Source organism: Protopterus annectens, chromosome 8.part0 (assembly GCF_019279795.1).
Source record: "Protopterus annectens isolate FY-2018-M chromosome 8.part0, PAN1.0, whole genome shotgun sequence".
Taxonomy (NCBI): domain Eukaryota; kingdom Metazoa; phylum Chordata; order Ceratodontiformes; family Protopteridae; genus Protopterus; species Protopterus annectens.
The window spans coordinates 1,225,093,490-1,225,121,148 of record NC_056741.1 but is presented as its reverse complement, the minus strand read 5'-3'; the positions used below and the strand labels follow the sequence as shown (position 1 = coordinate 1,225,121,148).

Genomic DNA, 27,659 nt, shown 5'->3' with positions numbered 1-27,659 from the left:
GATTCCACTTGTATATGCTCAGCCCAAAGTCCCAATGAACTTGAACAATTCACTCAGGAATCCTTTCATCTCCTTCAGAACCTGGCTAGACATATGTGACCTCACCCTGAATCTAGAGTAGTCAAACCTACTTCGTCTTCATTCCTAAAACCAATACTGAGTGCAAGACAAACTTCAAAATCACCTCCTCCAAAAAAATAATAATTGAAGTAATCTCTAACCCTGAATTGCCAGGTGTCAACAACTGATGATAGCTTGAAATTAGACCTGCATATTCAACAAGCCATAAAAAAATCAAAAAGCAAGGTCTCTTATGCAGAGTAAAACTTTACCTCAGCAAAAGTAGCAGCACAACCCCAGCCTCCACCTATCTCCTTCCCACACCATATTCCCATATGCCTTTCCAGTCAGAATAGCCACATTTGCATCACTGCATTCTCCTTAAGCAGCTTAACTGGTTAGAGTGACCTTACTTTCTGTCAGCTACAAGTAGCATGTAGTCTAGTGCATTACCATGAAAGATGCCCTGTCCTAGGTTTTATGCTACAAATGTAATCTTTTAGCTGACACCTGTGTTCTGGTGATAAACATCTCCGCAAGTCCAACAACTTAGTGAGAGATGCTCTCTACTCTAGCCATGTCTCTTAAGTCTTGGAACTTAGAATCACATTTAACCCATACATCTACAAATCTAAATGAAAATAGTCCCCCTAGACTCTTGGTTATGCTCCTGCTACACTCCTGACTAAATATATATTATTCTACACACCTGTAAGAATACTTCATTCCTCTGACATGCTCTTCATAGTGATGACTGTTGCAGTAGCCATAGCTACATGGGTTATATCCCGCATCGGATATGACAGATGGACAGCTTCCAAAGCTTCAGGATAAGTCTTAACAAGTTTTTACTACAAAAGTAAAACAGTGCAGTCCCATTTAAAAGTAAAGTGACAGTCAATAAAATTACTTTTTTATAGCTTTAAAAATCATTGTTTTTTTTTTTTTTATACAAAACTTAGTTAAAAACAACAAAAAAGTAATGTAGAAGTTTTTCACTGAAGGGAACTTATCTACCCAATAATGGAACAGCATTAGCTGACAGTAGATCCTCATAGGCCTGCAGACAAACGTTCTACTTTGTTTAAAGAAAGCACTGAAGGGCTTGGTGCCCAAACCAGTCTTTCAGCTTGAGCTGACTAATAGTTTGGGTGTATGGAAGGTACCCTGAAGCTTTGGAAGCTGGCTGGATGTTATATCCTTTGCAGAATATAACCCATATAGCTTAGGCTACTGCAGCAATGATTAATCAAACATCTACTGTTATGGTAAGTTTACTTTCACAACTGTACTTTTCTTTACTCTATTGCTAAACCCTTAGACATAACAGGCATTACTTTGACAAAAGCCATATGCTGCTATGCAACATTCCATAAAATGATTTTACTTTTCTTGCTGTACACTAATAAAACTAGAAACTATTGCTAGTCTTATCCTTTTCTATGTCTGTCCCACTCTTTATTCTCCCTCATATGGTAGCAAATAACTCTTATATAACCTGATAACACTGCATAGTCTCAGACAATTAATCACAACTGCTTTATTCTAAAGTATATTGTTCTACCACAGTACTGAAAATGTAGCACAGATTTAACACTCATGTACTATTCCAGTTATGTATTAAACATAGTCATGAGTCTTTTGTATAAGTGTTACTGTGTCTTACTGTTATGTATTAATGCATAATGTCATATTATTTTGCATAGAAAGTGAGAATGTGATATGAGAAAGTATTGTTTTTTAATTTTATGTGCATGGAGCTTTTCTCCTCAGGCCACCACTGAAATGGGGCTTTGTGCCCAGCTGGACTTACCTGGTAAACAGAACAAAACAAAACATACAAAATAAATAAATAAATAAATAAATAAATGTGTCATGTGATCTGACTTTCAAAGTACAGCATATTTCATCATCAGATGCCATTCTGCGTCATGGCCACGGGAAATTTCAGTGGCTTGACAGAGATATTGTGAATGTTTTTATTACCAGTGACCAGGATTTTGACTGAAATTCTCGGCTGCATCATATGCCAAATAGACACGAACATAATGTCCCTGATATCTCCCCAGGAGCACTGCCTCACAATGAATATTATAGACTACATCCATTTAGATATAAAGTCCCGACATGAGCTGCAGGAGAGGTCATCCATCAACAGGACAGAGCATCATTCAATCAGATGACAGATCGTACTCACTTCCAATGGCATTATCATGAATATCTGTATTAAGGATATTGGAAGTGTGGGGAAATATAGCAGATCAGTAATCTGTGGTAAGCACACTACTCATAGAATCTACTCATGTAAACAAATATAAATAAAATACTATCACAAAAACATATATTTTGTATGTAGAGCCTCAGACCACAGTATATTTATCTGATGTAAGCAGAAGAGGGTACAATGGAAATGGCATCTACTATACAAATTATATATATATTAGGGAAGGTGCTTGCACATAGGCAAGATGCCAGATTTATGTGTATGTATATATATATATATATATATATATATATATATATATATATATAATATATATAAATAAATATATATATATATATATATATATATATATATATATATATATATATATATATATGGGTCTACCTGATAACACCGACATGCCAAAACACTGACAACGAAATAACCGACATGACAAAACCGAAAAAAAAAAGAAAGTTCAAAAACACTAAACTTCACATGCCCGACAAACCACAATCCTGACAATCAACAAAACAAATACCTTTCCAGAAAAACACACACACAACACATGCACATCAAAAACTTTACAAACCTACACTAAACCTTACATACACAACTATCTATGCACTAACCTTAACCCAAACCCTAACCCTAAGGTCCGTCACTATCGTACACTTACCTTACCCGCACCCTATCCCTAACTCACTTAATCTGCCCCTAACCCTTAACTCTGTCACTATCACACACTTACCTTACCCGCACACTAACCCAAACTCACTTAATCTGCCCCTAACCCTCAAGTCCATCACTATCACACACTTACCTTACCCGCACCCTAACCCTAACTCACTTAACCCGCCCCTAAACCTAAAGTCCGTCACTATCGCACACTTACCTGACCAGCACCCTACCCTAACATCCGTCACTATCACACACTTACCTTACCCACACCCTGACCCTAACTCGGTAGTTCTCGCATCGTGTTTAGAAGAACTTTTTTCAGGTAGACCTATATATATATATATATATATATGGTTATATATATGACATAATGAAAACCACACACCACACACCACTACCACACCACACACACATACACAGTCCATAAACACGAAACCAACCACATAACCCGGTTAAACAAAAACCGACGACACACACACATCGAAACCCCATACAAAACAAAACACATCCCCATTCCACAAACCACACACAACACACACAAGCACACAAAAAAGCCCACTAAACCTTACCCTAACCCTAAAGTCCGTCACTATTGCACACTTACCTACCCGCCTCTAACCCTAACTCACTTAACCCGCCACTAACCCTAACTCACTTAACCACCCTAACCCAAAGTCACTAAACCCGCCCCTATCGCGCCCTAACCGTAACTCACTTAACCCACCCCTATCGCTCCCTAACCCTAACTCACTTAACCCACCCTATCCCCACAGACCCAATCTCCCACTCCACACTTACCTGCACCGCGACCCTTACCTACGTACAGCCACTCACACAGCACCATGTCGGCATTCTCGGCGTTGGTGTTGTCAACCGTCGGTCGGTCTTCTGCATTGTCGATGTTCTGGCGATTCGCTTCGATCTTCTGGAGTCGATTCCGATGTCGGTCTTCTCAGCTGTCGACGGAGTCAGGTAGAACCATATATATATATATATATATATATATATATATATATATATATATCCCTAAAACATATGACATGCATAAACTTGACTTTCACATATGATTCTAGTTGCCCGCTACAGCCATAGATGATGACACTAATCTGTTATTCCAAGACTTTGGCAGACACTGATAAAACAGACTACACTACTGAGTCATTACCTTTTGTGTCAGCCTTATATGGAAAGGAACAAAAATACTTAGACAAATATCTAGCAACAAGTATATTTTGTGTCTTCATAAAATAATAACATTCACATGATGACAATTTCCAGGCTGAGACCTTTAGAAATTATTTAACATGCTGTAGATTTGAAATGGTAGACAGTTGCACCTATTACTTGTTTATCTGTGAAGATTAATAGATTTCGTGTTTGGCTGAAGAAAATAGTTCACATATACCAGTAAACATTCCAGCATTTTAAAATTGTGTCAGATCTGGCCTCTGACCCTTCCAAGAAAGTAAGTAATGCAAAGCACTGCATTAACTCTTTTTGTCTTCTAATCCCATGTCACATCCTTCAGCCATAAACCCTATGTATCCGACAGGCCGAATAAGGAAGAAGTGAAGGTCAGTTGCTTGTCTGTTGCCAGGATTTATCAGATCATACACACACACACACACACACACACACACACACACACACACACACACACACACACACACACACACACACACACACTCAAGACCTTGAAAGGCAAGTACCAGTATGACTCCGTCATAGTACATGTGGGTATTAATGACTTGAGACATCCTCTGTGGACTATATATTATGGTGCTCTGAGTTTATGTATCCCAGGCAGATATTAGCCAAATATTCTACTTTCTCCAAGGATGATTCCACAATATGAGCAAAAAACAATTGATTTCAATATTTGACATAGCTATTGATGACATTCGGGGGGGGGGGTACAATATTTGTCAGCTTGGGAAAAATATGATCGTCAGACCATGCTGCTTTGCCAAGGATGGTCTGCACCTGTACCCTCTAGGCTTCTGAATATTAGCTAGGACATTGTCCACCCCACAGTGCCTTTTTAGGCAATGCCAACAAGATAAATCTATCAACATAATGAAAAGACAAAGGAAAATATGAAACTACCACTGATCAGTGCTAGAAACCTAAACAAGAAACACCACTCAGTACATACCTGCCTTACCTTGGAGAACATTGATTTTTGTTTAGTGTCTGAGACATGGTTTAAATCCATGTAGAGTACGCTAGTTGTGTAAGGCTGCAATGCCTTCCACACATTTAGACCAACCACTACAAAAAATTGGGAAAAAAAGTTGAAAGTGTCTCATTCTTCTTCCTGAAGAAACATTAAGGATGATGAAGCAGCATGATGGATTAGACATTTGTCATGTCCATCTTACAATAAGAAAAGTCCCTTACCACATTCTAGCTAGTTATAGATCTCCATCTAATCCCAGGCCAGCCATAACACCTATTTACAGGAACTGCAGTCACATAACATTAAACCCAATGCCATTTTCCTGGGTGACTTTAACTACTCAGCTATTGATTGAGAAACCTATACCATCACAAGTGTGCAAACACAAAGATTCTTGGACTTTGTCAATACAAATGCCCTGAAACAATTAGTCAGTGTACCTACTAGAGGAAGGAACATCATGGACCTCATCCATACTAATATGGGAGCATCTTTCTCCATCCCTTGTGTATCATCACCACTTGTTAGGTCAGACCATAAAGCTGTTTCTCTCAAAATAAAATTGAAACCTGAGACCCCAGCTGTCCCTGGTACCTTAAGAAATTTCTCCAAGGCAAACTTATTACTTTTAAGTGACACCTTGTCAAGTTTTAAATCTCTCTCCCTAGACCAAAAAATTCCACTGAATTTGTGGAAACATAAAGTGCTAGCTTATACTAGCATATCAACAATTGCATAGAAGCTGCCATACCCTTCATGATCAAGCATAGGGTAAACCCTAAAAATGAACCTCCTTGGTGGAGCCACAGTATCAACAAACTTTGCAACAAAGAAAAAAAATATGGCCATAAAAAAGAAGAGTAATAACTGGCATACGAGTGCCCCTATCATTCAAAAAAATAAGCAACTCAGGAACTTAATTAAAACCACTAAGGCAAAGTTTGAGACAAAAGTAACCACTCAAGCAAAGTTCAACCACAAGGCCTTATTTAGCCAAGTTATCAGTTTCAAGAGCTCTACACAGCAATGAGATGAAATTATTGTAAACAGCATTACTTACACTGAAGCTGAAGATGTAGCTAACCTGCTAGCTGATAAGTAAAGCTCCAATGTTACACCTCCATCACCACCTGTTATCTCACAAGAAATATCAGAAATCGATACACTCCCATCTATTGCACAGGACCAAGTCCTAAAAATACTGTCTAAGGCCAAACATGCTGCATCTGCGGTTCCTGACAATATTGTAGAAAGCATGAAACATGATGTAACTCTACCCCTAACAACATTGTTTAACTTAAGCCTCCACACAGGCTTTGTACCAAGTGAATGAAGGACAGCAACAATCATTCCCTGGACAAGGGAGGGTCCTGCACTGACCTGGGTAATTACTGACTCAGAAGTCTAACCAGCCTAGTATGTGAAGTCATGGAAACACTTATCATGGAATTAATCAATAAACACATTAAGAAGCTCAAACAATGGATCCATCTCAGTTTGATCTCATCAAAAGCAGGTCATGCTTACTCAACCTGGTGGATTGCTGGGAAAAAGTTACCAAAGCAATGAACAAAGACCTCATCTATACTGCAATGGAAAATCCAGTCTAGTGCAATATGACAACATCCTTTCTGATTAATGCGTAGGATGACATTTTGTGCCTGTTACTCAGATTACATTGACATAATCTGTTTTTGCACATATCTGTTTGTTTCAGTTAGTAGGTCCACAACTTCCATTTTATAAAAGAGCAGTTCATGTGATATTTATACCTCATGTGTATCTCTGTTGGTCCTGATTCAGCCACAATTTCCTTCACAGGACACATTTTTTTCAAACAATTTTTAGATGGCAAAATATATAGTGGCCTTACTTTGCAATGTGACATTAGGTGAAATGATTTTAGGTAATCTTGGTTTAACATTTTTAAATGCATACATACTTTAACCTGACATTTTTGTCAGCATGATATCTTCCTTATATGGCTCATTGCAGCTATTTTCCCTTAAAGAACGTTCCAGTCTTCCCTTCTGACAACACATCTACAGTTAATAAGTGCCTTATCCATTAATTGAAGAAATTTTAGGGTCTTTTGTGCTAATTTTATTAATATCAATACTGTGTGATTTCTCTCTAAGGATGAGTTTTCCTGCAAACTAATGATTTCTAGCTTTTTTGGTACACCCTAGCATTTGTAATTCTTCTAGTGAAAGTGTTACTTACAGATTTAGAGGAAAAAAGATGAAGATGGCGGCATTTTAGTCCATTATGTACAGTAGTATCCTGGGAAGTTACATACCACTATGTTCCTTACATTCACCATAAGCTTTGTCCCTCCTTTCATGACACCGCAAGCCATGTAATCACTGTCGTAGTCTAATGGCTACATTAAAGGACAGTTGCACAGTGTCCATGGTTTGGATTTCTGGCAGCCTTTTTTCATATTCATAAAACAATGTTGTTCTTTACTGTGTGTGCAACCAGGTTCTCCACCTTCCAGCCAGTTACCCTGTTGTCTTCCAGTATTGTTGATGTACATTTGATTTTATTGAATTGTGGCCAGGTTAAATCAAATACCATCATATTTGGCTGTGCATTCCGAAATTATTTGTGTAACTTTGCTTTTACTAAGCTATGTAGTTTTTATTTTTTTATCTGTAGCTTGATACACTCACCCTATAGTTATGGTTTGCTCACTTCTGAAAGCATGTCTAGGTATATGGCCTACCCTCATATCTAAACTTTCTTGTAAGACCTGTGTATACAGATTCCTAATGTATTCTGCATTTGGATCTTCCTTACCTTTTGTCATAAAGACATTACACAAACTCTGTGACAAACCTCGTTTATAATGCACTACCTAATGCATTTGCTAAATACGAAGATCTTTCAAATAAATTATTCAGACCCTACAATGCCATATACACTGTACGATTAGAGTAACTTCTTACACTCCAGACTGATGTTGAATTGTTAATAGAATTTAACACTTTAACATTCCCATTTTTATTCCTTGGTATCTAGGAGACATTCTGAACCTACCAGCCGCACCTGTATTGTCAATCATGACCTTCATTTAAATATATAGACCTGTTCACCTTTACTGCCATTTGATACCAACTAACACCTCCATCAGAAATGTGAAAAAAGTAAAATTAAAAAAAGGAGAGCTTAAAGTACTTTACACAGGGCATCATGTGAATGCCATATCTATCTAACCATGCAGTGTTATGGAGATTTTTGTGTCATAATGGTTTTTCATTAACATGCAAGATTTCCATATTTTGTTAATACTCCAGTGTTATTAAAAAAGAAAACAGCATGGCAGACTGTGAAAGTTCAATGGCACGTTTTTATTAAGGCTGTACACCTATAGAGATAAGTGCCACATCTAGAGCTGTTCATGGAAATATGCATAACTTCTGTATTTTTATTAATATTTTCCAAAGCAAGCAACTAGGAAATATTACATACCATCTGCTAGGATGGATAAAATTGCCACCAGTGTTCTGTTCATTATGTGTGTGCCTTTTGCAAGTAGTTTGATTTCTAAATGAAAAATAATTTATGTGGTTTTGCTTCAATTAGCTTAAAACACTAACTGAATGCTGAAAACTTTTGATACATTTAATTATACCTTTGCAGAGATCATGTTGTGATGAATAACTGTTTCCTTTACTTTGTTGCTGATATTTGTCCTTCAAGAAACACTTGACATTTGTTTATTACTGGATTTTTGTGCCTTGACTTTACCTGAGAAGCTCAGAATGTTCTATTAACAATATACTAGAGTCAACAAGTATAGCTCTGTTAAAGCAGAAGTGGGATGAAATAATTAAGTATTGCTTACATATAGTTAGGCCCTTACTATGCATACTATATATATATATATATATATATATATATATATATATATATATATATATATAGATATATATATATTTATATTTCAAAAACTTGTTTAAATTTGTACATGAAATTATATCTGCAGTTAATTAAATTAAATTGCTATATCAGTGTCACAGGTATCCCTAATTAATAATCCACAGTATTATGTACCTCTCTACAAAGAACAGCTTGTGAAATATTAGTCTTGAAATACAGTCAACAATTAGTTACACACCCCGCCATACTTCTGCCTGAGGAATGAAGGGCGGTGCTTCCTTTTCTACAGCTAAGTAAATTCCGTGTCTTACATCATTAATCATATATCATAGTGCAATGCACAGCTTGAATGATCAGTTTTGTGTAGGAGACTGCAGAATTCAGAAGCAGCTTTTATTCACTTAGTGAAATGGATAGTTCACACAACTGCTGCAATAATCACAACTCAGAATTGGGTGATATTGGATTTGTACCTCCTCCACCTCCCTACTGGAGTCTCAGCAGCCAAGATGGCCATAAGGACATTCCTTCAGTGCCTCCCTATGACTCTCAGGGCTATTATCCTCCACCAGATTACAGTGGATTCTATTCACAAGGCTCACTGCCTGCTCCTAATGTAATCAATGCTCAGCCAGCAATCATTGTCACCCAGCCATATTCAGGATATCCAGTACCCCAGGATTACTTGGCCTTCTCCATTGTGACAATGCTGTTTTGCTGCCTTCCTCTTGGAATTGCTGCTCTAATTTATTCTGTTCAGGTAAGAATGGAATGTTTTCCTTTGGCTTTTTTTCAGTTTTGATTTGTTTTAACAAATACAGCTTCATTTTCTAAAGTAATATCAAATCTTGTACAGTAATATAATACCAAAATATTACTTCTAAAGTCTGGCAGCTTGTTTTGAATGTTAGTATTAATTATAAACTATCACTCATGTCATATAGTTATAACCCAATGACAGTTTTTCAGGAGTGTGAAACCTCAAAAGTCCATCAAGAGCATATACAGAGTCCACCCATCAGATGTAATTCTAAGGAATACAAGTTCTATATGTCCAAAGTTTTTAGCACTTTTAAAAAAATCAACAAATTAGTTTGATCTTACCTAAAAAATATTAATAAACAATATCAATACACTCTCTACTACATTCTCTAGAGCACTGTTTTCATTAAGGAATAAAACACTTGTCAAAGTTTATAAGGTCTTTATATGTGATGTTTTTATATAACATTACAGAATTATTAAATTTGAATGTATTATCAAATGTAGTATACATTCAGTAATGTATTTCTTCAATATAATTTAAAAATATTTTTCAAAACTTTGCTATGATGATGTTTCAGGAAAAAAACCCCTTGTGCTAAAAGTAAATTTAATAAAGTCAGTTTTTGAGGAGAAAAAAATGTGCATACCTTGAACACTCTTCAGCTGGTACTGACATGATCTCCTATAACAATGACACTTTGAAAGTGTGAGGGTTCTCGTCAGTAAAGCTTGTAATGTGAAGGCAGACTCATTGACCTCTCAGCTCTCATGCAGTACTGTTTCTTATTCTGCAGTCATAAAATTTATGCACAGTGAGATACATTACAGTTCTAGTCTAACCATGCCCAAGGTGCCAGAGTTCTTATTCTAGACATTTAACTACAATGCACATCTGTGTATGGCAAAACGAGTTGTTCAACACATAGTGAGAAAGACATCCTTCTCCACATTTGTCAAATGGATGGATTCTTCATACAAATAGATACCTAATTCAAGTGGTTGTAATAGATGTGGGAGGCACCCTAGCTAATGTAAAAGTGTTAGTGCAGCCAATAGTGTATGGCTGTTTGGAAATAAAAAATGGACCTGTAAGAAATGCAGTTGCAGGTGCATTCAGCCTCCATAACATTACATAATCAACCACTGGAAAAACAGGAAGACTATTTAAACAGCATGCTAAGGCAACATCCAGGTTGGATAACCAAGAAAATGGTAACTGCAGAAAAAAAAATACAGATCCTATACCTGCCTAATACTGGTGGGTTCTGACCCAGCTTTGTGCCATGAACAGCCCCTTCACTCTGGTTGTATGGTGGAGCATTATACCTCTCAACCTCTTACCGCACTAGATCTGGACAAAGCCAAAAGTAAAGGGGGGGGGGGCAACGGCCCAAAATAGGGACAGAGTTTAAATACTACCCCTATAAAAACAGACAGTTGCTAGAATAACAGGTTTTGTATTAGTACACATTTTCTGAAGGATATGAAGTCTGAAATTCATATGTTTACCATTATTTAGTGATTTCAGTCCTCAATGATTTGCCAGAAAATCTCAAATGTTTTGAAGAGCAGATAAAAAATAGGAAGTAAAAATCTGGACAGTTGAGAGGTACTAGAAAACACATGCAGAAGTATCACTAGATCTCTAGGAAACCAAGGCAAGAAATTTTAATTTGCAACCTATTAAAGTTGTTTAAAGATAAGAAATGTAGCTTATCAGTGACAAGGCATAACTGGCACCTAGTGAAATTTGATAATTGTTTCACATAGTGCAGAATCAGTTATCCCATCTTTTTAACAAGTGGAGTAAGATTGTTCTGCCATCACATGGTTTAAGAACTTGGAATATTAAGTCCAGTTGTGGTTTCCTGCTGTACTGTTTGTGTCTAAAGATAAGTCTTCTTATTTACTGTACTGCCCATGGAAGGCCAGAGGTTTGTTATCTAGGCTGTAAGACCCAGCTAGATAAAAATGACAATACAAACTTGATGGATATTTGATAGCCTTCCCCCAAAAAGACCTCTACCTCACAAGTCTGGTCAGTGTAGTAGAGCTAAAAAGTCTTAACACTGACAGCAGATCAATAAACCCTTGCACCAGCACTGGTAACAAATACATGACCTAGAGATAAAGGCAATTTAAGCAGACCTCTGAAGAATGGATTCTAAACTGAGATATCTGAGTTCTTAGATAATGTTAGGGACTGGAGCCCTTTTTGATCAGCTCTAAATCTTCAACATTGATATCAAGTGCAGCAGAAGATGGGGTCTACTGACAGCTTAATGGATGCTTTATGGGGGATGCAGTTAAAAAAGATGAAAGTGATTAGCATGTATAACTGAAGATGTATAAGTCATTGAACATTTAGCAGCTTTAGAAGGAACTGTAGCTATGTGTCTGGCATTATATGAGTTTTATAAATCACATCTGATTCCTGTTAGGATGATGGTGTACTAGCAGTCTGGAAATGGTATATAAATTATATAACCATTTTTCTTTAAAATTTTTTTAATTGCCCCTCGATGGTGGGTTGAGTGACAGTTATACTAACCTGCATATGAGTCAGTGTATGATACTATTTAATGATTATTCGGTGATCCTGTACAAGCATACCTCACAGGGCAGTTCACACAGATTTGGGAGTGTCATGGGCCTGACTTGCATGATTCACATCCCAAATAGCCATGATGTTGCATGCAAATGATGGTTGTGCAGAGGTGACAGTGACATGATGCTTACGAGTAACTCTTTTCCTCACTGTAGTGCGATCTTGGAGTTGCTATATATAATTTGGGGGGGGGGGGGGTAGGGGGTGCAGCCCCCCTGCAAAAATGAAAAACATTAATTACAATAGGTAATTGTACTGCCCCTTTGATTAATATTCATGTGGATGGTGAAGCTGTCTACATGAATATTCAGGGTAAGGCGGGACTTGCCACTGCGCATCCTATGAGGTACGCTACTACAGGATTACTGAGTAATCATTGTTTCTCATGTTATACTGAGAATATTTAACAGTATTTTTGAGTTCAGTACTGGGATTTCTTTCAGCTACACAACATACTGATTAGTATAACTTAATAAAGAAGCAAAGCAGATATTTTGGTGCCTTGCCAGGAGCTGCATGGAACATCCCCTAAGTTTAGTTGGGTTAGTGTGATACAACTCCACACAGTAAAGTTTAGTTTCATCAGCAGGTTGTTCTATGCCTGTATTTCCGCAAGAGAGATATTTGGGGGTGGACTTCAATAGTGTTTAGAAGAAATGAACAGACTTTTTAAATCATTGTTTATTGTTATATAACAACATTAAGAAATAAACAAGATTTAATTTACGCAAAAACACCAGGACCTGGAGACAGCTGTAGGATCCAGTACAACAAATCTGAATTAACGCAAGCGCTTTTGTGGGCAACCCCACTTCTTTAGATGTCAGTGCAAAATTTAAAACAGACCCTACACAGTACATGGTTGTAAATGCAAAAATACATTAAAACCAACTTCATAAAACATAAGCATAAATAATTTATATATGTATACAAATATATAATAATGTATGATAAAAATCATTAATGCTGTTATCTGAAAAGCTGCCTAGATTTCAACTTGGGGTGTAGGGGTATATATTCATTACGTCCATGACCTTTGTTGGCCCTAAACCTAAGTATCCTCTTAGCTTCAAGTTTTTCTGTGATGTTCCGTAGGTCCACAAAAGCTAAGTGGATAGTTAGGTTAAGGGCCGGCAAAGGTCATGGACTTAATGAATACATACCCCTATGCCCCAAGTTAAAATCTAGGCAGCTTTTCTGATAACACCTGTCTTCAAGTCTTGGTGTTTTTGCTTCAATTTTGGACATCTGTTTTGTGCAGGACAAGTGAGTCTTAGAGCTTTGGTGGCGGTTTTGTTCTTTAAGATTTAATTTACATTTCACTCTAACTGAAAAAAAAAAAACAATTTTATAATAAGTATACATTGGCACTGTACAAATGCCATACACTATTCCTTGTAACTCCCATACTTTCTATACTGAAACCAAAATAAAACACTCATTGGATACTGTCACTTATTTTAGTGTTCAATATGTGTACACCTTATATCTCAGATCATTTATAACAAACAAAAAAAACTATGCATACAACACCTAATAGCAGGCAATAAAATTCCTATCTTTAACATGTTAAACCTTCCCTTTTGATGGAAAGACAATGCATACCACCTACCTTGACCTGGCCAAGGCATTTGACACAATACATCATCTGGGTATTATAAACTCAAAAACTGGGCATAAACCTCTATGTCACCAGATGGATTACTAAATGGCTCACAGATATGACACATGTTGTTAAAGTGGGGGAATCCACATCCAGCAAGAGACCAGTCACCAGTGTAGTACTACAGGGCTCAGTGCTGGGCCCTCTCCTGTTGGGGATGTACTTCTCAGATGTCAAGGCCTTTGGCTAACCATTTTTGCTGATGACTGCAAACTGGGAGCAATCATGGACTCCCAAATGATGTTATCATACAGAAAGATCTGACGCAGACTAATGATTGGTGGCCATGGCCACTGCTTAAAACTAAATGTGAATAAGTGCATAATAATACCCTTTGGAAAATCAAATACTCCTGCAAATTACAGCACTGATAGCACACTCCTAAGAGTGCACCCAGCAGTGAGAAATCTGGGTACTCACACAGTAATATGAACTTTGATCACAGTGTGTCCATGGTGGTGAGGAAATTCTTCTATGTGGCTCAACTTATAAGTAAGGGCATGGCATCCAGATCTATGGATGTCATAATGCCACTGTACTCATCCCTCATCAGACCAATAATTGAGTGCAATGCACCCTTTGGCATGTACTTCGCCAGGCACCTGCAACAGCTGGTGTGTCCTCAGAGGTTTTTCACCAAAAAAATACAGGGTATAACCAAGATGTCATATGTGGACCAATTCCTACTGATTACTAAGGGGTGATCTGTGCCTGAACTACAAGGTGATCTCTGACCCGGCCCTGATGGAAATGTTACACATTCACAAAACTAACTGCATGAAGGTTACCCGCTCCAAAGATCTAAACCAGATCTCTGACATGAATAGATCATGCTGGAGAGACAGATATGTGTCCCAGAGATTGCCCCACCTCTGGAACAGGCTTCCTATTCACTTGAAGTAGAGCCCTTCCCAGACTATCTTCAAGTGCAATCTGGACCAGTGAATGAGGAATTGCAAATTCCCTCCTGGGATGGCAGCCATGTCCCTTAACGACAGAGGTGGTATGTAAAAATAGTCAAAACCCCACATGCTGACCATTGTTATCTTTCTTGTAGGGATAGAAAATTGGGTAAAATCTAGGCAAAACTGGCTGGGCTTTTAAGGGCTCTTAAGCCATTAGCCTAGTATCTCCTATAAACCTATGAAGCAATGATAACCTCACAGAGAAAATCCAAGTATATTTATGTTATACACCTCAAGTATTACCTTACTTTGCCCCAATGTTACTTAAAGTATCTTTGCACATGTGTCATGTTAATCCAAGTGGTACATATTTATTTCATAATTCTTCCTGGCTAAAGCACTTTCTATAAAATTCATTTTTCCATACTTCAGTAATCAGAACTTGACCAGTTTACATTTCCTTAAAATAGATGTTTTAGCAACAGTCATTAAAAAACAAAATGATATTTGCCTTCTTTGTACAACATATACCCACATCACATCCTGAGAAGAATATCATTCTAGTTATTTCTATATTTCTATGTAAAACTCTTTTAATATTTAGGTTAAAGCCACTTTAAATGCAGCTAATTTATGACAAGAGCAGAACATATGCTCCAAAGCACAGAAAACAGCCAGTTCACATCTCTAACAGACCAGGTCCACATTTAAGAAAATTATTCTCAATCTTTCTGGAGATTAAAATATTTGTGCAAGCAATTCTACACAATATCCAAAATCTCCTAGAATTTGCTGCATATCATGACAACTGACAAATCCAATGCCATGTGTCATCAATTATCCATGCTTCCAAAAAGGTCTCCTGGTGATGCTTATTTTTATGTATTTATTTTTTGCCAAACCACTGAAGTGGCATCTCTTAAAGCCTCATAAGTCTATGATCACAGGGTTTCAGCCAAAGCTGATCACAGGGTTATAGCCATACTGGGTATCCAGTAATAATAATACCAAGTCAGGGGTGTAGCACTGATGAATAAAACATGCACAATTTGTTTTGCATTTAGGACTAATCCTCTATATTCTAGCTGAAACACATTATCCTGTTGCACTTGAGCTCACATTTCCCAATTACCAGAAGACCACAAGTGTTCTTAAAACAGTGCCTGCATTTGCCTAGCTTCCCATTGTTTTAGTCCTATCTTTCCTGGCAAGCTGCCATTACTATAACCCACAGGTAAAAACAGACTCAATCACTGGCATTATAGTCATATTTATAAATGTCATGACCTGTTTTATAATGTTGTTGTGTCTTTCGGCTTTTCCCGGTTAGGGGTCGTCACAGCGGAACTCCGGTCCACTAATGACTGGCAGTAGATTTTTATGTGCGAAGTTGCCAACTCTGACACACAACCTTCAACGAAGGTACGCCCATTCATGCATGTCTCCACACAGAAGACGCTCTAGCTGAGAATCAAACAGGACAATGTCTTACTGTGAGACGACAATGCTACCGCAGCACCACCACCACAGTTACCTGTTTTATAATGTAAGTAGATGTATTGAGTATTTGAAAGAGTAACAGTATGGTTTTATTTTAGGGGTCGGGATTAATCTACCTGTTTTATAATGTAAGTAGATTAATTCCTACCCCTAAAATAAAACCATACTATTACTCTTTCAAATACTCAGTAGTAAACCTTGCCACAGAAGTATGAGTTTCTTTTGTTCAGGTTCATCTCAAGGTATTTTTTTAAGTATAACACTTCAAATTGCACTGTATCGTACTAATCATAGGGATCAGTTGCATTCAAATCTCTCTGGTATTTAGACATATTTAATTTACTACATATAAAACAAGTCTTTACATCATCTTAACTGAAATGGCCCATGAGATTTTTATCACCTTTAGAATCTTGACTAGGTCATGTGATAGAAAAGTTTGAAAAAACACTGAATAATAGGAGAAGCGCAAAAAGTGCAAAACACGTATTCTCAGATCCAACTTTAGCTCTGCCAGCATGTAGCTCCTAAAATCATTCTTCTTTTCTTTTTAACTCCTCATAGGTCTTATCCACTGATTCTTCAATGTAATGCTCAACCAAATTCCAAAATAATTACATATGTACTCTCCTGTTAAGTAAGCATACTCCTTCTTATCACTGGCACTGGCTTATAATTAACAAGCGTGGGTTGTGTCTTGGTTTACTGACCTTATAACCTTAAAAACTCCCAAATGCATCCATATGTTCATAGGATCATAGGAGATTACTAGGCTAATGGCCCTGGGGCCCTTCCAAGCTTATTCAAGAGTTTATCCCCAAAAAGAAACCTCAGTCAGCACCTGTCAACCCTGAGAATGAGGGACACAGGTGGAATGCCTGGGACAAATTTGTGGTTTCCCATCTACTCATCAAGGTTGCGCTTGAAAAGGTTCAGAGAGATCCTGTGTTTGATGTGTATGGGAAGTCTATTCCAGAGACGGGGCAGCCTCTGGGAGACAAACCTGTCTCTCCAGCAGGATTTGTTGATGTCACATATTAGATTCAGGGTTTTTGAGCAGGTTGTGCGTGAGGAGTTAGACTTACAGATATGGAGCATCTCTAGTAGGGCAGGGTCCGAGACTGTCTTGTAGGGAAGACACAGATCACCCCTGAGCAATCTGTACAATACCGAGTAGAGTGATAGTGATTTGAGCCTGTCTGCATAGGACAGGTGTTGGAGACCATGGATTCTCTTTGTGAGGTATTTCAGTGGCCTTTCCAGTTCGTGCAGATGTTTGGAGAGGTACAGCCCAAATGGGGTGTTATACTCAATTATTGGTCTAATGAGGGAGGAGTATAGAGAGGTAATAACCTCCTTTTTTCTGGATGCAATCCCTTTACTTATGAGATGAACCAAGTAAATGACTTTTCTGACCACTGCCACTACATGATGGTTGAATGTGAGGTTGTTATCAACCTGAATGCCCAGGTCTCTCACCACAGGTTGTGTGCTTAGGGGGTTGTGCCATTGATGTGGTAATCAATAGGGGTGATGTTTTTGTCGAATGGTATAATGATACATTTTTTTTTTTGCATTTAGCTTGGGGCCATGACTTTGGCAGCAGTCATTAATTGCTGTGAGACCCTCTTGTAGTATGTTACCATCATCTGGGGAGTAATGACAGCACCCAACTTACAGTTGTTGGCAAACTTGATCAGCCTCAGGCCCTTTGTCTTTGCCTAGACCTCTGAGAAACAGATGCCAAACAGTAGGGGTCCCAGAACAGATCTCTGGGGAACTCCACTAGTGACAGGTCTGCTATCGGAGGTGGAGGTGCCTATTTTGACTTTGAGGGTCATGTCAGTGAGCCAGTTGGCCACCCACCTGATGAGATTTACGCCAAGTTGTGCTAGCTTTTCGATGATGCCCGAGTGGGGGATTGTGTCAAAGGTCTTGGCCAAGTCAAGGTAAGCTGTATGTACTGACTTTCTCTCATCCAGGGCCTTGGTGACAGTCTCAAAGAAGTCAACCAGGTTCAACAGGCAAGATCTGCTCTTGATGAATCCGAACTGGGTGGGGTCAAGTGCTTGGAGATTGCCTATGTCCTTGTTTATGAGATTCATAATAATACGCTCCATGGCTTTACAGATCAGACTTGTCAAGCTAATGAAACATATAAGGGATATTCTCAGCAGGCCAAACTGTATAAATCAAATGTCATCAGCAAAAAGCAAGACATTCACTTCCTCTTCACCAGTCTTATGGGTGCAACACAGACAAGATTCCTAATAAACAGCACACAAGAGAAGCAACAATGGACATCACTATTTAGTCCAGCTTAATAAAGAGAAGGACACTGACAAGCTCATATGAATTTTTACCTTTGCTTTAGACCCTTTTTAAACTACTCTGACCAAGTCAGCTCATTCCTGCTTAAAACCATATGCCGGATGCACTTCCATCATTATGCAGATCTACCCTTTTCGATGCCTTCTGTGCATATAAACTTTCAATCACCAAAATCTTGCACTCCTCTTAGGCATTTTTATTACTATTTCGATTATCAATCTATCGCCACTAATAAACTATCACTAATAAATCCACATTTGTCATTTTTAATCATCTGGGTTACATAACGTGTCAACCATGTTCCAAGTACCAAGTATATAAATAAACACCTCACAGTCATTCTTAATCACTGAGGTGGGTCCATGTGAAGAAGGCAGCCTAGGAGCCTTATTCTCTTTAGGCATAACTGCCACAATTGCCATCTTCTATGTAAGAGGCATTACATATTTATTTTCCAACACTAGTTTATGCAACTTTTCCAGGCTCATTATTAATTTGTCTTTAGTTTCACTCTCTCTTCTCTCTCTTTCTTACACACACACACACACACACACACACACACACACACACACACACACACACACACACACACACACACACACACACGGATCTACTTCACTTATCCGAATGGCCACATCACCGACTTTCACTTTGCCGAGCCGAAAGGACTGACAAACCAGAAGACTGACGTCTGGAACGCTGACATTCCACTCGAGGTAAATAACCACTTGGCTATCCTGTTGAACTTTGCCTCTTATCCCCATGGTAGTGCGATCTCGGAGTTGGTATATTTAGTTAGGGGGATGTGGGAGGTGAAGCCCCCCACATGGATGGGTTTACTTTTGTTTGTTTGCTTTTATGGGATGGCCAAGCAGTTACTTACCTCGAGTTGAAAGGCTGTGTTCTGGATGTCGGTCTTCTTGTTTGTTGGTACTTTCATTCGGGTAAGTGAAGTAAATCCCATATATATATATATATATATATATATATATATATATATATATATATATATATATATTTTCAGCTGGCATATTATCACTACTTAGTGACTAGCTTCTTATTGTCCTGAGTACTTATTCCACTCTGACCAGGATGACTATCATTGTTCTGGTCATCTTTAGTAAATCCATTCCATGGAGATAATATTTAGTTTCTTCACATTCTCCCCATGCTGTTTGCCCTGAATAAAGCGTTTTATAATAATAATAACATTTCTGCTATAACCGCTGGATTTCTTCACTTAACACTATCATTATCTTTTTGAAGACCCACTTTTATCCTTAATTATTTACAGTTCCTCAGTCCAATCACTAGGATCTTTTATATGCTAGGAAGCTAGAAAATATTAGTCCGTTAGGACTTGCCTCAAAAACTCATATTTAGTATTCAATTTCAGTTGAATTTCCAGATTTCATTTATCAGTAACACCACCTCAATCCACTTTGCCATCACGAAAGCCATTTTGGAGTTTCACTAATTGTGCTTGCTTTACTCCTAAAACATCTTTCACCTTTTTCAGAGTTGATTGGTATCCTCATGCCTCCCTCTTAACTTCCTATTATAAACTTTCTCATTCTGATAAGAGAAACATCCACCCAGATGCAGCATATACAGATGATTATCTAACACTTTTCAACCAATTCGTAAACAACTCTTTCTTCAAATAAACAATAAAAAAATTTCACCCCGGGATTCATGAAGCTCGGCGTAAGGACGGTTTTAGCCTTGTGCCGAGCGTCCTCCTTACAGATGGTGCAGCAGCGCCATATGAATATTTATGTGGGTGCGCTGCCACACCCTCAGCGTGCACAGGAAATGTGTGCGAGTGCAGGGGGCGTGTTTAAGTGCTCTACGGAGGCATAAACATGCCCCCACAGTTACACAACCTACTATGCTTACTATTAGAGCCCGCCTCTAATAGTAAGCAATTAAGCCAGTGTTCGTGGATACTGAAATGTATGTTAAGCATTCAAGAGTGTCCACGAACACTGAAATAAAATCAAAGTAATAAACACACAAGCACGTAGTGGAATGTTGAGCCCTCGTCCCTAGAACTATCACAATTAGATCCCCCCGTGTCTCTATTTTACATTTGTATTGCTTCATTATTGAAAGTGTAAGTGAAGCGCAGAGTGTTTGTGTGCCGCTGCCCCATGCTTAGCGTAGCTTACACATCAAAATCATCCAAATAGAAAAGAACATGCGGAATCAACATTAACGTCAGTAGTGTAGTGGTTAGAGCATCCGCCTAATGAACAGGCATTCATGGTCTGAGTCCCACTATAGCATATATCATTTTCCATGTGGAATGTGTATATGAACATATTTATACATCGTTTTGCTGTATAACCTACATAATAACATGTAAATGTGAACTGGAGTACTGCATGAAATATTTAACTAATGTCATTCAATCAAAGTGGTAGTGTCATAATGAATAAGGCACCAGTAAGCATGTGTAAGCACAAATAAGCAGTAGTAAACATATATAAGTATCAGTAAGCAAGTCTGAGTGCGTTTGCTCGGGTGTAAGCAGCCCAGCATAGGAAATGTATATAATTATGTAGATGTATGTGCATGTGTATGTACAGATATATAATGCATACATATATATATATATATATATATATATATATGAAGAATGAACATTGTGACAATAAAGCATACAAAAAGAATGAGAGGGAATCAACAGCAACTCCAGTATTATTTAGTGCTGTCAGCTTATGTCATATCAAGCTGGGCAGGGGTGAGCAAAGCACTGCTACTCATACCACAGGCAGGATACTACCAGTGGGAGTAACATTGTCAATCTGCTAAGTCTAATTTACAAACAATCACAGGGTAGTACTTGGTGGGACTACCCAAAAATTGCTAGGATGGGTAGACCTCCGACCATTAAACAAGCAAGGCCAGGTATGTTCAAGGACTAAATGGTGGGCGAGCCTGATGAAACATGGGTTGGGACAACATACGTGTAGGGTCCCTAATGCTGGGGAGAGGGCAATGTGTGGAGGTGTGTCATGGCTGTGATAGCAACTGGAGAATGTATGGTTTGGGTGTATGTTGAACTCGGGTGGGGTGGAGGAACCATGGGTATGAAATTATGGATCCAGGCGTGTCAGGGTTGGATGGCCTGGTTCTAATTGGACTGCCTCGTGGAGGTCAGCGAGTTTGTTATAAGTATATATGCATACACACATGCATACATCTATATGTAGAAGTACATTCCCTGTAACACCTTCATTCCTTTTACAGACATAAATAACATGAAAGTGCCCATGCAAACCTCGACAGTAGATAGAATAATAGGTTGTGCATAAGAGGGAAGGGACGAATCTGCAAAAATGCAGAAGTGTGTACATCGTCCGAAGTCAGTGCTGTTCTCAAAAAATCAAATGTGAGGACTTTCTCACACATGGAATCATTCCTGTGATCTGCCTGCTACGGCAATGCCACTCACTAAACCGGTTCTATTTGTAATATAATTTTGCTGAACTCATACATTATTAGCTCTCATGTGTAACGTGTGCGTTACCACATAGTCATAGTTATTAATTTATTGTAGTGTCATGTTAATGGGAGTAATGATGTAATGAAGTATAGAGTCTAATCTTGAAATAAAGATGTGTATCCCAGGTGGGACAACCCAAAAATTGTGAATAGTTTTCTATTGGTCACTTATTTCATCAATGTGTGTGGACTAAACTTTTGGGATGTCTGAGGATACGTGGAGTGAGTCAACTCATGGGATGGGTCTACAGGAGTAGGGAGTGGCCAATGTGTAGTGGTGTGGATACACCATGTATCCAACTGGAGAATGGATGACTGCTGTGTCAGTGAAGTGTTGGGGTGGATGTTTGGGGAACTAGGATCCATGGGTATATGGGTATATATGCAAATGAAGTAGCACAGCAATAGTGTAGTGGTTAGGGCATCCACCTAATGAACAGACATTCCTGTTCTGCAGCACATACCATTTTCCATTGGTAATCTGTATATGAACATATTTTGACATCTGTCTGTTGTATAACCTGCATAATAACAATTAAAAGTGAAAAAAACAAAGAAATCCAAATGGATAAACTACCACTCAACACTTAAAATAAAAAAATAACTAAGCACTTTCACCAGGCATAAACCACTGGCCAGCGGATTATGCCTGGTGAAAGCGCTTAGTTATTTGGTTCTGTGTTTTATTAAAATAGTGAAGACCTACGTTTAGTCCTTGGTGGCTGTTTTATTATTTTATTCTGATTTTAACAATTATTTTTATTTTATTTTATTTATTTTACATTTGTTGACTGGGAAAGTCCGGCTGGAACAAGTCAATTTTCAGCGGAGGCCCGGGGAGAAAAGCTCCAACATATACAGTTGCAATAATAAATTTTCAACTTAAAAATAATAATTATTAAAGGAGTTAAAAATTCAGTGGGATTGAAAATCAAGAAAAATGTTTATACAGGTTCCTGACTAACATAGAGTTGTTCAGATTACAGATTAGAAATTCCCCTTCTAGAAGTAGGAGAGTCTTGGTTATTGCTAGTACTTAAATAACATACATGAGAGAAATTTAACCAGGTATCACAGTTGCATTGCCACTTTTGTTCAAGGTGTTGTTTAATTTTTGGTTTGAATTGGTCCAGGGAGGGGAGCAGGGTTAAGTCAGTTGGTAGTATGTTCCAGATTCTACCCATTGAATTTGCGAAGAGGGCCATACCAGCTGCATTGTTAGTTTTGGTATTTTGGATTTGCAGCTTATTTGAGGAGCGGAGCAGACTTGGATTTTTATGGGGAAGGATGATATTACTAAGGGCCGGAGTATTTTTGGGATTGTAAAGGATTTTGTTAGCCAAGTTCAACAAATTATACTGGATAAGATTGGGTAATTCCAGCCATCCAAGCTGTTTGAGGTTAGTGCAGTGGTGGGTTCTAAAAGGCAAGCCTGTTGCAAACCTGGCAATGAGATTATAACAGGTTGTAAGTTTATTTAGATCGGTTTTGTTAAGAATGACGAGAAGGGGGGATGCATATAAGAGTGTAGAAAGGAGGTGTGAACGGGCTATGGCCACCTTAGCTGGTGGGGTAAGGAAGGGTTTGATGCTATAGAGTGACCCAAGTTTTCTGTTGATATTTTTGAGGGTTTGATTTACATGGTGGGCAAATTTTAGGTTATCAGTAGTAACACCCAGTAATTTTGTATGGGGGTCATGTGAGATAAGTGTCCCATCTTTTGTATTTATAGTGAAGGTAAAAGGTACAGACTTTTGGGTTGGTGGGAATATGAGCATTTTAGTTTTCTTGGGATTAAGTAATAGCTGACGTTTGGAGAGACAGTTTTCAATGGTAGTAAATGTGGTTTGGGTATCAGTCTTTAGATCAGTGGGAGAAGTGGCTGAGCAGATCAGGGTGGAGTCGTCAGTGTACTGGACACAGCTGACATTTCAGATGACAGTAGGCAGGTCATTGATAAAGACTGAAAACAGTAATGGTCCTAATATGGAGCTTTGTGGTACTCCAAGGGTGTTTGGTAATAGTTTAGAAAGCTTATTTTGCCAGACGACAGCCTGTTGTGGGTTTGTGTGTATGTTTCCTCTGTCCGGTTGGTGGGGGGCGGGGGGGGGGGTGAAAGTGAACTGGAGTGAAGTGTCAGTGTCATAATGAATAAGGCACTAGTAAGCAGGTTTAAGCATAAATAAGCAGTATTAAGCACATATAAGCACCAGTAAGCGTGTTTAAGTACATTTGCACGGGGGTATGCTTTGCCTTATAGATACATATATATAAATATATATATATATATATATGAAATATATAAAATATATATAGTTGCAGATATATATATATATATATGTGTGTGTGTGTGTGTGTGTGTGTGTGTGTGTGTGTGTGTGTGTGTGTGTGTGTGTGTGTGTGTGTGTGTGTGTGTGTGTGTGTGTGTGCATAGATATACACAGATATACAGCTATGATAGGAAGCAGCACACAAGAATGACATATGTTCACAGGCTATGCCAATGGAAGTGAGGGGCCCAAGCAAGAAACATGTAACATGAAGCATGACCACCCCCACCAGCCGGACAGAGGAAACATACACACAAACCCACAAATAATGTAAACAGTACACTGCTCCCCAGACCACAGGCAGGATGCAACCGGGGGGGGGGGGGCAGAGTGCACCTGTGAAATCTAATCTTGGAACAGACAGGAGCGTCCTTTGCGGGGAGCCCAGAAATTGACATATAACCAAAGGAAGCTGATACGACGACCATTCTGGCTGGGGTGTGTACATACCCGGAATACAAGGGTGGGAAAGCCTGATGACCCATGGGTCGAGACAATGTACGACATGGGTCCCGTGAAGTGGAGAGTGGGCAGCATGTAGTGGTGTGTTCAGACCCGACCTGCATCCAGAGTAAGGATGGGTGCAGAAGAGGATGTGCGGGTGGGGGAACTATGGGTAGCTAGTTATGGGTCTAGATGTGCAGGTGTTGGCTGATGTGGGTCTATATGGACAGCACAAGGGATGTGAGCAAAAGTGTTCATTGGATAGAGGCATCGCCCAACGTGCAGCCACACCCGCTATGAGTCACACTGCAGCAAAGTCTAATCTACACGGCAGAGAATGGAATAACCAGATGTAGATGTATATATGTAGAGGAATGTGTGTGCATATCTACCTATAGCGACATGAAGATATACCTCTCCCTTTCCGTAGTACAAATGTATACATACAGAGACAGAATACATATACATAACCACATATAGATATATACATATGCAGACCCCCATACACCCATATGTTGTTAGATATACATAGACAGCAATATATAAATATATGCATGTATGCATTCATATACAGATATATCTGTATATAGTAATGTAGATATATATATATATATATATATATATATATATGTATATGTGTGTGTGTGTGTGTGTGTGTGTGTGTGTGTGTGTGTGTGTAAATATACACATGTCAGTATCTAGGATATGATACAGCAGTTACGAATTACATATGTTCACAGGCCTTGCAAATGGGGGTGAGGGGTCCAATCAACAAACGTGTAAGACATAGCATCAGCCACCCCCACCTAGACAGGTGAACCATACAAACAGCGATACAAGTAAACACACCACTGCTTCCCAGACCACAGGCAGGCTACTACCAGTGGGTGAGACCTGCCAGGTCTAATCTTGAAACAAAGACATCAATGTCCCTTGTGGGCCACCCCAAAAATTACTGATCATTGGAGTCAGTCCCTGTAATGATTCATCAAACCAGGCTGTAGACGTACATGGACCAGTAGGTTGTGCAAGCCTGATACCCTATGGGTCGACACAACGTACGACATGGGTCCTGACTCGTGGAGAGTGGGCAGTGGGTAGTGGTGTGGTTAGACCCCACCCACACCCACAGTAAGGATGAGTGCTGTAGAGGAGGGTCAGGTGGGGGAACTATGGGTATGCAATTATGGGCCTAGGCATGCAGGTTTTGGCTGGTGCAGTTGTATTAGGACCGCCCCGGGGATATAAGTAATATTTCGAAATGGCCAGAGCTTATGCCCATACCTCTCAACCCTTAAGAGCAAAACCACTGGACAGAACATAAACCATTGGGGGAACAAATAGGGACAGAAAGCACATATTTTACAACCTTAGAAAGCTGATAGAATAATAGGTATGCATTAGCATGACTCGGCTGAAGGATGTGGGGTCCTAAACCCAATTACTTGTCTGTATTTAATGGTGTCACTTCCCAGGTATTTGCCAGACAGGTGCAGATTGTAAGAGGAACACACCAATAGTATGAAGCAAACTCTGGACAGGCCACAGATTCTGTACAGTCAACAGGCATGCTTACGCCTAATGGGCAGCCATTCCCGATATGGGTCCCACTGCAGCACAGTCCATTTTAAATGGCTAAGTATGGTATGACCATATGTGTCATTGCATAACCCACTACACAACATCTATGAACACATGGTCGCAACACCTCACTGTAGGCATGTAAGCCAATGTAATAGGCATCACAAGGTATTATTGTAGTCCTCACCCCCACCCAGGGGTGTGAGTGTCAGATGCAAACACCAAATGCAGTGCATTTGCAAGTGTGGGAGCAAGCGGGTGTAAGCCTGTTTGGCCACTGGTATGCGAGTATCACATTAGTGAAGCAATGCAGAGGCTAACTGAGTGTAAGAAACTGTAACCAGAGGTTAGCATTGCTTAGATCCACGCAAACCCGTGCAGACCCGCTCATAACTGCTTTAAAGTGCCTTAATCACTCTGTACCCAACAGCTCATGTTCTGGCCAGCAACAAAATGAACAGCCTCTGCAAGGCTAGAACTCAGGACCCTATACATCACAGTCAGAGTAGTTAACCACGATGCCATGATAGTAATACATAGAAAGGAGGTCTTTGCTAACTAATCCTCACCACAGGGAAATCAAATCAAACATGTGAACTGAATCTATGTACAGTGTAATGTTCTATAACCTGCCACAGACCATAAATATGTGAATTGGAGTACTGCAGTAAACATGGAGTTGAGGTGTCACTGTACTAAAGTTATGAAGTCCCCAGGACCCCATACAGTGTATGTACACATGAATGACAGATACCAGACACATATATAACCTGTAATAAATAAGACATAGCTTAGCCTTTTCGAAACCGGCCAATTAAGGAAAAGTGTGGGAATTCGGCCCTACTTAAACTGAAGAGGCGGGAATATGGCTCATAACTAGTTGTAGCATACCCCTGCAGGCAGAATAGCTGGAATGGGAGAAGGCACTCACTTCAGAGCGCAGCGCTGGGGCATCCAAGAGTCCAAATTCATGGTATGGCTCCTGGTAAAACACCATGACAGGAGACTACTGCA

The 27,659-nt window shown here is 39.0% G+C and overlaps 1 protein-coding gene across 1 annotated transcript in view; it reads left to right on the top strand.

The window, feature by feature from the left end:
• The first annotated feature begins 9,334 nt into the window (after positions 1 to 9,334).
• LOC122809321 (interferon-induced transmembrane protein 1-like) overlaps positions 9,335 to 27,659 on the top strand; it is a 141,176-nt gene continuing 122,851 nt past the window's right edge. Inside the window, exon 1 of the mRNA XM_044080721.1 lies at positions 9,335 to 9,768. Within this exon, the coding sequence (XP_043936656.1) occupies positions 9,418 to 9,768 (351 nt within the window). The 5' untranslated portion in view covers positions 9,335 to 9,417. The remainder of the gene's footprint in view (positions 9,769 to 27,659) is intronic.